The 12,186-nt window shown below is 41.8% G+C and overlaps 1 protein-coding gene across 2 annotated transcripts in view; it reads left to right on the top strand.

Moving 5' to 3' along the window:
- The window catches only part of cps1 (carbamoyl-phosphate synthase 1, mitochondrial), a 53,653-nt gene that overhangs the window by 26,345 nt on the left and 15,122 nt on the right, over nt 1-12,186 (top strand). For both annotated transcript variants that reach the window (XM_047156282.2, XM_017470565.3), the window contains exons 28-32: nt 459-534; nt 6,954-7,031; nt 9,827-9,934; nt 10,466-10,555; nt 11,597-11,767. In XM_047156282.2, the coding sequence (XP_047012238.1) occupies nt 459-534; nt 6,954-7,031; nt 9,827-9,934; nt 10,466-10,555; nt 11,597-11,767 (523 nt within the window). The remainder of the gene's footprint in view (nt 1-458; nt 535-6,953; nt 7,032-9,826; nt 9,935-10,465; nt 10,556-11,596; nt 11,768-12,186) is intronic.

Below are 12,186 nucleotides of genomic sequence, written 5' to 3'. Positions count from 1 at the left end.
TAAAAATGCTTCTGTTGTTTTGTTCTTTTGGTCTACTTGAGTGGATTCAAAGAAAGTTAAAAACTAGTGAGGTTTTTTTGTTCAGGCGGAGAGTGTCAGGATATTTTGGCTGGTGATTCTCATTTCTCACATTTTACCAAAACTCTCAAATTCTGCCTCAAATGTTGGCAGAAATGTTAGAAAGAAAAAAAAACTGACAAAGAAGTGTTTGTTTTTGTGTGAAAACTCACTGAATCCGAAAAGCTCGAAGGTCTGGCTGACCCTAATCTCCTTCCTGTTTGGTTTCTCCTGCCTTGCTCGTCATCCTGTTTAGAATTTTAGTTCTGCATTTTGTCGTGTCACTGAATATCCCTGAGGACTAATTTACCCATGACAGATGCGTCTGCTGTAAAGAAGTTATTACAGGTGTTTTTCTTGTGTTTTTTTTTGGTTGTTTTTTTTTTCCTTCCTGGTGTCAGTGGTTCCGCGATGAACGTGGCCTACGGCGAGGGGGAGATGAAGCGCTTCTTGGAGGAGGCGACCCAGGTGTCCCAGGTGAGTCGTGTTTCACATCCATCAGCTAGAAAGAAGTCTTATAGCAGTGCACTTGAACGAACCGATTCCATAAAATCCTCAAAGAAATAGTGTGGAGAAGTATTTATGTTACTTTTCACTTACTAAAATGACAGACGCAAGCGCGTGTACTCAGCGTAATATGTCTCGAGGCAAATCCGACACATGAGCAAGAGTCAAAAGCCAGAAAGCATGAAACAACTTATTGGAACAGAAGTGCATGAAAAACGACTTTGCAACGAGACAAAGAAACTATCGCCAAGCTGATTACGGACTAAGCACAGAACAGGTGCACACATTAGGGGAACAAAGCAATGGCAGGACAGGGGTGGAGATGGGAGTAGAACCAAAACTATGGCACATGGCGAAACGGAAAGGAAATTACTGTAAATGGAGAACCCAAAACAAAAGCATACCTCTACTGTTGTCTAAGCACCACGTCAAGCAGTTTATGTTACAATGTAGAAAAAAAATACTCCCAAAGTATGTTTTATTCAACAATGAATGAATGACTGAACAACGAGTGAGTGAGCGTCCTTTTTTATTTAAAGAACTTGGATCTATCAGAGTCTGATCTTCACAGCACGTTTGTGGACGTGTATCATGGCACAAACAAAGGAGATTTCTGAGGACCTCATTAAAAGAGTCGGTGAAGCTCATCAGGCTGGAAAAGGTTACAAAGCCATCTCTAAATAGTTTGGACCCCACCCATCCACAGTCAGATAAACTGTGTACAAATGGAGGAAATTTAAGACCATTGTTCCCCTCCCCAGGAGTGGAGACCAACAAAGATCACTCCAGGAGCAAGACGTGTAATAGTCTACAAGGTCACAAAGGAACCCAGGGTAACTTCTAAGCGACTAAAGGCCTCTCTCACATTGCCTAATGTTAATGTTTATGAGTCCATCATCAGGACAACACTAAACAACAATAGTGTGCATGGCGGGACTGCAAGGAGGAAGTCACTGCACTCCAGAAAGAACATTGCTGCACTTCTGAAGTTTGCTGAAGATCACGTGGACAAGCCAGAAAGCTAATGGAAAAATGTTTTGTAGATGGATGAGACCAAAATAGAACTTTTTGGTTTAGATGAGAAGCGTTATGTTTGGAGAAAGGAAAACACTGCATTCCAGCATAAGAACCTTATCTCAACTGTGATACATGGTGGTGGTAGTGTCATGGTTTGGGACTGTTTTGCTGCATCTGGACCAGGACGACTCGCCATCATTGACGGAACAATGAATTCTGAATTATACCATATATGTGTATATATATATATCTGGCTGTGAACTGAATCTCAGGAGAAAGTGGGTCATGGAGCAAGACAATGACCCTAAACACACGAGTCGTTCTACTAAAGAACGGTTAAAGAAGAATAAAGTTAATGTTTTGGAATGGCCGAGTCGACGTCCTGACCTTAATCCAGTAGAGATGTTGTGGAAGGACCTGAAGCAAGCAGTTCATGTGATGAAACCCACCAACATCCCAGAGTTGAAGCTGTTCTGTACTGAGGAACGGGATAAAACTCCTCCAAGCTGACGTGCAGGACCGATCAACACTTACCCCAAACGTTTAGTTACAGTTAATGGAGGACCTGTCAGTTAAGAGGCTCACACCATATACTGAAAACAAAGGTTCCCATACTCTTGCCACTCACAGATATGAAATATTGGATCATTTTCCTCAATAAATAAATGACCATGTATAACATTTTTGTCTCATTGTGTGAAAAACCGATGAAGTTTTGGGTCATATTTATGCAGAAATCTTGAAAAAAATTCTGAAGGGTTCACAAACTTTCACGTTATGGGGAACGTGCTTCAGTTTGTGGCCACGTTTTTAATGTTGAAACATATTGAAAATAACAATTATGGTTAGGCTGTCAGGGTAAACAGAAACACACACACACACACACACACACACACACACACACACACACACAGAGCTTGCACTCAATTAAGTTGCATTTATCTCTTCTCTGGCTTGAGGGCATTGTTTATTTGTTTGACTCATCTCTCTTTCTCCACCTCTCTCACGCCTATCTTCTGTTGGTTTGTTGTTTTGTCTGTCATTTTATAACCTCATGCTATCTCGTCCTTTCTGTCATTCTGTCTTTCCTTTATTAACCTTAGTCTCTCTCGCTCTCTCTCGCTCTCTCTCGCTACGCTCTACTCAGTGTTTCGGTATTTTCGACACGTAAACATAAACTCAACCTGAAATTCAGAGCTACACAATAGCATTCCTGACTGTCCATGTCCCTCCGAAGCAGGAGCTCTGGTACACACTGACGGCATTAGAGAAAGGTTAATGGCTTAAAAGAAATAACAGCCAGAAGATGATTTACAAACATGTCCAGTTTGGAGAAATCTTGTTTTTTTTGTTTTTTTTTACCGACACACCGTTCACATTGGACAAACCGTACCCACTACCCGCGCTGTTCAGTGAATCATACGGTATTTCAAACCTGATTTAAACACTGCACACTGATGAAATAGTTTGGGGAAAAAGCGGGAAAATACTAAGGTTCTGTTTATTAGGTATACATGGCCACTTGTCTCATGGTTTCTCTAGAAATATACAGATATACTGTGTTTTATCAGTTGTTCCTGATGTTGATGCTGGTGTCTGATTATATATAATCTTAAACACACATCTCCCCAATGAAAGCTTCGTTCTAATCCATTCGTTATCAAGTCCAGGTTATGTGCAGCGTCCAACACACGCACCTCTGTCTTGTCAGTTTATTAGGTACCGAGTAGCTGCTCTTAATAAACGCACAGTTGCGTGTAGTGCATCCGACCATCATGGAATGTTACGAGTCCAGATTTACACTCCTCTTTCATCCGAGTAGGACACAGCCCTAGACTTTCTGTCACGCCGGCTGATTTATGACTGCTGTGATTTATGATCTCCCGCTGTTTGACAGGTCAGCTTGACGGGCAGGACTCGTGGTGTTGGTGTGGAATTTGTTCTGGACAGAATTCGTTCTGCAGGCTTAATTTAAAAGAAAGAAAGAAAGAGGTTTTGGTTACTGAGGTTAAGGTTAGGGTTAGATTATGGTGTAGCATAGCATTCATTACCTGCATTAATTATGCCAAGTACTTGGCATACTATAACAGCCACTTAGAGTACCATAGCAACCGCCTAGAGACACCCTAGAAAGCAACTGGCACACCATACCAACCACCTAACAACATCACGGCAACCACCGAGCAACAACCTAGCAACCACCTGGCATAAATCACTTTATAACTATAACCATAACTTTATAACTACAACCGTAGCAACCACTTAGCAACACCAGAGTAACCACTTAGAATACCATAGCAACTGCCTAGGGACATCTTAGAAAGCAACTGGCACACCATACCAACCACCTAACATCATGGCAGCCACCTGGCATAAATAACTTCATAACTAAAACCATAACTTCATAACTACAACCGTACCAACCACTTAGCAACACCCTAGTAAACAATTAGAATATCATAGCAATTGCCTAGCAACCTCAGAGCAACCATCTAGCAACCTCACAGCAGCCACCTAGCAACAGCCTAGCAACTACTGGGCATAAATAACTTCAGAACTATAACCATAGCAACCATTTAGCAGCACCCCAGTAACCACTTAGAATACCATAACAACTGCCTAGCAACCACCTGGAACACCAGATCAACCACCTAGCAACCTTACAGCAGCTACCAAGCAGCAGTCTAGCAACCACCTGGCATAAATAACTTCATAACTATAACCATAGCAACCACTTAGAATATCATATCAACTGCCTGGAACACCAACAGCCTAGCAACCATGTGGCATAAATAACCTCATAACTAAAATTTTTTTTAACCTTTTATAATGTTTTAGCTTTTAAAGTTTGTGTGTAGAATTGTTTGTAAGTTTGACTTGGACTGTTTTCCTAACACATGATTTATTATTTGAAATGCTGATGCATCTTTTTTTATGGTTCTCTCAACAACAATAATAATCAAGACAATGGAAATCTTTTTCAGAGTTTCATTTAAAAAAAAAAAATATCGAATCATCCTTTTGGAGAAAAAAAAATAAACAAAAACTAAACAACAAATAACGAGTATGCTTTTCCAGGGAAAACAGCACGTTTGTCTTTGAGGGATTGTTTTACGTGAAATCGTTGCCACGCAGGTCTTCCCAGGCATTATGTCTGAAGAAAAGCAGGGAATGGAGCCTGTGTTTCTCGTACAAAGTGTCTGTAAATCCAAACAGCCTGTTGTTTTACTACCAAAAAAATCGCTCTTAGTCGGTTTGCCTAATCGAAATCAGATGGAAAGTTTATTTATTTATTTATTTATTTTAGTCTGATCCTGTTTCAATTAAAGTGTAAAGGGAAGAGGACAATCTGGCAAGGTATTCACAGAAGCGCTTCATTCATTAGTCAAATCCAGCTGTTGAGGCACATCAGGGTGGAATCATGTTCTCAGTGCAGTCAGCACCTCCTGACAGAAGTCACAGACTGTGTGTCTTTAGTATGTTAAGCACATTAATGAAGGATAAACACATCAGGGTCTGATTCAGATAGACTAAACACGCTTAGTCTCTTCATTAGTGCTGAGCTCCTGAGGTTCTGGCAACGTGGAACACGGAACTAGGTATCCATCGCATCATCGTGGAAGAAACGAACAACCGAGTAACACTTCAAGGTACAGGTGTCAAACTCGAGGCTCGCTGGTGATTCACGACTCACCCAGTAGAGAGTGCGAGTTCTTCTTAAACCCCTTCCTTCTATCCATCTATTTTCTGTATCGCTTATCCTACACAGGATCACGGCAAGTCCGGAGCCTATCCCAGAGAACTCGGGCCTGGACAGGGTGGTGGCCCATCGCAGGGCACGGTCGCACACATTCACACACTACGTCCAATTCGGAAATGGCGGTCAGCTTACAGCGCGTGTCTTTGAACTGGGGGAGGAAACCCCCGAGGCATGGAGAGAAAATACGCAAACTCCGGGATGGGATTCGAACCACGAGCCCAGAGGTGCAAGGCAAATAAACATGCTAACCGCTAAGCACCGATGCCTCCTTAAAATCTATTTCTTTCCCAAAAGCCCAACAGTGCAAACACTTGACTATTGAATACACCCCTCCCCTTTTCCCATCGCCCTCACCAGCAGCTAAACACAGAGTCACGTAACTCTACACACAGAAACCCAACAGTGTCCCGACTCATCTTATAGAAACTCATCAGCTAGAAACCGTTAAAGACAAAACTCATCTCAATGGCAAAGTTTAACCAATTCATTAACCGCTTATTCGTCTTCAGTGAGATGGTTCCGGGGCAGGGAAACATCACAGGGTACCTTGCGTACATTGATCTAAACATTGTCTGTCGAGCCACACTTGATTTTATGGAGATGCCAGCGATTCCGACCCTTTCTGCTCTCCGGACCTGCCTGATCCATCCTGATGCCCTACGTCTGGATGGAGCTCTTATCAACTGGAAGCTACAGCCTGGAGATTGCTGAGGATGGTACCGCTTAAAGTACCATGGAAATGGTTTTGGACTTCAATTCCACATGGACGTTCTCGCTGTGGTTGCTGGGACTACGGTTGCTGCGATGTCCTTGGGACTGCAATTACCACGTACAGTTCTACACTCAGGTCTCCTTTAGTGAACAGTGGACTAGTTCAACAAACAGACTTCATATAAAAACCATAATGAACTTTCTTTTACTTTCACACTATCCGTCGTGACCCAGATGAGGACGGGTTCCCTTTTTACATCACAATACCGTGACAGGGAAACCGCTCAAAAGGAAAACACACAAGAGTTTGATTGAATGCTGCATATATCAGAAAGCACCCTCAGAAGTTGCATCTTTAGATCGAGCATGAGATCAGAGATATAACCTAAACTTGAGGCTAACATACTACAGATAACCCTTTTTTCCCCCTGAGATTGTAAAAGGTTTAGTATAAAACATTCTGCTTAGGTAAATTTGTTTATCTAACCTGAGACACATGCAGAGAGACTCATTATAATAGATAATGATATGATGGAGGTCGGGAGACTCACTGAATCTGACCCTGCGCTGAATCTCTCTCTCTCTCTCTCTCACACACAGACACACACACACAGACACACACACTCAATTACTGATTCCTCCACTCCATTTCAGCAAAGTACCATCTGGCGTTTGATGTAAACTTCATGCCCAGACCACACCATATGCTAATGACGTGCGCTCTTCAGACGTATCATTCGCTCCGCTGTGTGTTTATATTTGGAGCATTTTTGAACGCGCGTACACGTGAGAATACGATACTCATACTCATATTTCTTGTTCCCCATCACGCATGAGGTCAAGATTTCTTTTAATCCCAGTCTAGCAGTTGCTCTCAGCGTCTGTTTCTGTCTAATCACAGGAGCATCCTGTGGTCATTACGAAGTTCATTCGTGGAGCCAGAGAGGTGGAAGTGGACGCAGTGGCCAGATCAGGCAAGGTGAGGTAAAATCCTAAACGTTACACTAGCACGGATGGAGTTTTCCAGAAGCATCATGAAGTTAAGACTATGCTCACTCCACTTCCATTTCAATTTTGTTGTATTTATTTATTTATTTTCTCTCTTTCTTTTTTTTTTTTTTTTTGGTGCCGCGATGCCTATGGGAAACCCGACCCGTTCCGTAGAATATGATTAAAGAGTAAAACACTTAAGGACATGGTGTTATAGGAAAACAATCAACCACGGGGTGGTGTAATGCAGCTGTTACACTGAGTATTTTCCTCTAAAACTCACCCCAAGTGATTTATTCCTCTTACACCGCAGCATTTTGCCAACGATGAGACATTTTTATCCTTTTACTGTTACATTTCCTGTTATGGAATGCCCATGAAACAAGTTCCTGGTATCACATACATTATAGCAGCGACAAACATTTTCTCTTGCTTAGGCTATCTCTCTTTTCCCCACGTCGGAAAACGTCCCGGCCGACACCGGAGACTCCTTCCATTGACGTCGCATTAATAAATGCCTCCTTATGAAAAACCTGACCATCAACAATTACACCTTTTTTCTTGTTAAATAACGACCCCCTTTTTTTCACTTTAGATTATATACAGTATATAGAGATTACGTGGATGAGCGGTTACTATAGAAACGATAACGTATTCGAACCAGCGCATTAATATAAACCTAAACCTGCGATTTGAATCGAATTACAGCGGTGTAAATCGAATCAACGCTACCAGGTTCCTGATTACTCCACGTGCGCGTTACACACGTCTGAAACAAAGCTCACGCCAGAAAGATGTTTACCAAAGGCAAAGGTCAGACGAAGACGGGTGCGGCGAACGAACGGAATTCGGTCGAAAGGGAAGCGTGAAGCACTCGAATCTGATTGGATGTGTGTGTGTGCGAATGGCAGAGCCACACTAGAGCGACTTCATTATGCGGCAGATGGAGGTTTTCATCTGTCGTGGCTTACCTTCTGGAACAGGGACGTTATCCTCCCATAATAACAACCTTAATGAAAACAAACGTTACACGCCGCATCCTGGATGCACTTATTCTGCTCTCCCCACTGCTCTCACAGCTTCGGCTGGATTTGTTAATGCTTTCGATCCTGAAGCCTCACAGTGTTTAGCCTAAGTTAATAAACACTCATTTTTAAATTGCCCTTTTAATAATATATTTATTAATCTGTTATTGATTTGTTTAATTGAATTGACTGGTTTAATGTAGATGTTAAGAAGGCGATGCCAATATGAAATGATTTTTTTAAGTGCAGTGATAAAATGTGAATTAGTGTTAAGAAAGTATTTCAGTTACATTTAAAAAATAAAAATAAGGGGTTGGGGGTAGAACAGACAGAGGCCACGCCCACTTGACTAACTGGCAGGTATAAGAAAGTATGAATGGGAAATGAAGTGTGAAACGTGATAGTGTGTCTAAAAATGTGCGTAGTGTTTGTTTATTTATTTATTTACTTAGTTATTTATTTTTACTTTTCATTTAACCAGGGACGTGCTTAAGAACAAATTCTTCTAGGGGAAGAAACGATAACAAAAGGTAAATGACAGACAAAAACAAAGGTAGCATAGTAAAGCCTAGCTTTCTCAAAGATGCTCACAGTGTAACGATAAAGCTTTTATTTGATTGATTTGTTTATTTATTTTGTTGCGGTTGTGGGAAACACTATACGGAGAGCGCCGTAGCAACCGTGCGAAAGGTACAGAACAGGTGGTAAAGATGCGAAGCCTCCGGCGGAGCCATTTTAAAACTGTTCATCAGCACTTCTCGTAAACGTCGCAGACGGCGGCACTTCATCTCTTCCTTTCGCATTAAGCTGGCTTCTGTGTAATAACATCACCAGTAGCTTGGAGAACAAGTGAAATACAAGTAAATGCAACGGGTAGATAAGTAAAGAATAGAACAGTCTGGGATACGCCGTTGTAGGAAAATAATCAACAGTAGGGTGGTGTGATGATGCGGGGTTAGCTGATTATTTTCCTATGTAATAACAGCACTCCTTGATGTGTTTTATTCCTCTTATGTCACAGCAATTTGTCCATGGTTTATTTAAACACGTACGTCATGCGTATATTTTTATTCATTTATAATGACATTTTAATCTTGTGGAACATCCTGAAAACAAGTTCGATCCTGTTGTCACTTGTTACCGCAGATATAAGCAGTTTTTATTTGATACTGATGTGTATTTCTGTGTGAGGTAATGCTATCTCGTTACGGAATAATAAAAGCAATGAGTTATTATTTACCGTTTAAATCGTGAGTCAGTATTGTCCAATAAGTTCAGTTTTAATTTAAAGCAAACAACAACAAAAAAAGACCCTCCGTGCTGAAGACTTTCCAGTGTCTGAAAACTTAAAGTTACAACTTTACTTCTCATTGTTACAAAGAACTGAAACTGGAGACTCCTTCCATAAATGTTCAATAAAACATCTTCTTACTGACAACTTTCTCTTTGATACAAGTCTTTGGATACATTGTTACTATAGAAACGATGACGATATCAGAACAAGACGAGCGCGTTAGCATAGTCCTTTAGACCAGAGCGTGTTTGACGTCTAGAATCCGATTGGTCAGAAGGTGCACGTTATCGTTTTTGTTTAGCGGCACGGCTCGGAAAGTAGTTCCGGCTGTAACACGAACGACGGGTTAATATTAATGTGCTTGTTCGAACATGTTATCAAAGGGAAATCGAGGGAGTTACAGTATAAGTATACGTCGTTTAATGTGTGTTCCCTTGTCTTTGGTGTGATTTTTTTCCCACGCAGGTTCTGGCTCACGCCATTACGGAGCACGTGGAGGACGCCGGAGTTCACTCAGGAGACGCCACTTTAATGCTGCCTACCCAGACCATCAGTCAAGGAGCTCTGGAGAAGGTCGCGGCTCTTTTCTACTCACTTTCTGGGGTTTTTTTTGTTGTTGTTGTTGTTTTTTTTAATGAAATTTGTTCATTTTGAGCCAGTCTCGGTGAAAATTCCTACACTTGATTTACCATCTATAGATGTACAGTTACGGTCTTTAAATCTGGAATCATGAGAAAGAAATAAGGCCATGAATCTGATAAGACATTTCGCATCTAAAACCCATTCGACATGGAACATTTGTAGGTTAAGATCGGAGCCTTCTCTTCGATCAAGCGACACGCCGCGCGCTTTCCGCCCCCTCCGGATCAAATTCAGTCCGTCATATCAAAGTTTCTTTGGCGTTTAGTTTCCGTAAAGTCTTTCGTCTCCACAGTGCACCCGGCGCCGGTGACGGGCCATGCAGAACCCCGACAGTGACGGATGTGCTCTCAGCCTCCTCTGCATACGCACAGATTTTAACCTGAGTTATGGGTTCGTACGGTTTTGTGTGAAAAATGTTTTTTTCTTTTCTTTTTTTTTTTTCCTTCCTTCGGCTATTTTCAGGTGAAGGCCGCCACACGGAAAATTGCAAAGGCGTTTGAGATTTCAGGGCCGTTTAACACTCAGTTCCTGGTGAAAGGCAACGATGTCATGGTAAGTTATTGCTGCTCTAGACCACACTGAAAATCTAGGATTTTTATTCATTTTTTTTTTCCACTGAAAATTGTAAATAACCAGAAAAAACTAAACCCAAAAACAAACCAGACAAACAATATAAATGTTCAATATTTTGAATATTTAATATTCAAGATTCTGTAGATCCCCAGTGTTTTATTGCATACTTACGGACATACAGGTTTTTATTACTCAATGACTTATTATTAATCAGTTTCCTGCTTTGAATGCTTTTAAAGTGTATGAATTGTTTTTTTTTAAGATTTCACGACCGAATAACTTACCACTTCCGTTCGGTATACCTAGCGTACATTGTTAGTTTTCTTTAACTCCCGGGACCTGGCGCTTGGTCCAGACTTCAAATTAGTTTGTCAGTATTTACTGAATAACTAAAGTTACTGAATATTAAGCTTTAAGATGCACAATTTAATAATAAGCTTAGGTTAGGGTTAGGGGTTAGGGTTAGGTTAGGGATTAAGGTTAGGGTGTTAGGGTTAGCTTAGGGGTTAGGTTAGGTTAGGGGTTAGGGTTAGGTTAGGGGTTAGGTTAGGTTAGGGGTTAGGGTTAGGTTAGGGGTTAAGGTTAAGGGTTAGGTTAGGGGTTAGGGTTAGGTTAGGGGTTAAGGTTAGGGTGTTAGGGTTAGGGGTTAGGGTTAGGTTAGGGTTGGGGTTAGGTTAGAGGTTAAGGTTAAGGGTTAGGGTTAGGTTAGGGGTTAGGGTTAGGTTAGGGGTTAAGGTTAGGGGGTTAGGGTTAGGTTAGGGGTTAGGGTTAGGTTAGGGGTTAAGGTTAAGGGTTAGGGTTAGGTTAGGGGTTAGGGTTAGGTTAGGGGTTAAGGTTAGGGTGTTAGGGTTAGGTTAGGGGTTAGGGTTAGGTTAGGGGTTAAGGTTAAGGTTGGGGTTATGGTTAGCGGTTAGGGTTAGGGTTTAGGGTTAGGGTTGGGGTTATGGTTAGCGGTTAGGGTTAGGGTTAGGGTTGGGGAGATGAAAGGGTGTGTAATCATTGCACGCCTGACCTCCTCAGGTGATCGAATGTAACCTGCGTGCCTCACGCTCCTTCCCGTTTGTATCTAAAACCATCGGTGTGGACTTCATTAAAGTGGCGACCCAGGTGATGGTGGGAGAACCGCTAAACGAGCATGCTCTCCCGACGCTGGAGAATCCCATCATTCCTGTAGACTACGTCGGCATTAAGGTATGTGCGTGCGTGCGTGCGCGTGTGCGTGTGTGTGTGTGTGCGTGTGTGTGTGTGTGCTTTTAGAACAATAGCATTGCTGTCATTTTCATGGCTCTTTAAATGAGGCAAAGGTTTAAAAGCCCTTATCTTATCCTTTTTTTTTTTTAATAGAACTTTAATTACTGCTCAAGCCCTAATATCTTAATAATTCAGCCGTTTCTCTGACCTGCTCAGCGTGAGAACTAACCCCGTTATTAACCGCACAAATGATAATGTAATTAATGTGAAAGTGAGACCGATACCTCGCTCTCCAATTAAAAAAAACTTGTACTCCCCAGACACTTTCCACCGCCTCACAGCATTCAGTTCGTCTTTAAATGACACGGTCTTGACGCGTCTCCAGCTAGGTGTTAAATTACCAGGAGCGGTCGAGACAC

Source organism: Ictalurus punctatus, chromosome 6, assembly GCF_001660625.3.
Source record: "Ictalurus punctatus breed USDA103 chromosome 6, Coco_2.0, whole genome shotgun sequence".
NCBI lineage: Eukaryota > Metazoa > Chordata > Actinopteri > Siluriformes > Ictaluridae > Ictalurus > Ictalurus punctatus.
The sequence above is the reverse complement of the archived record's forward strand: the minus strand, read 5'-3'. Positions and strand labels throughout refer to the sequence as shown.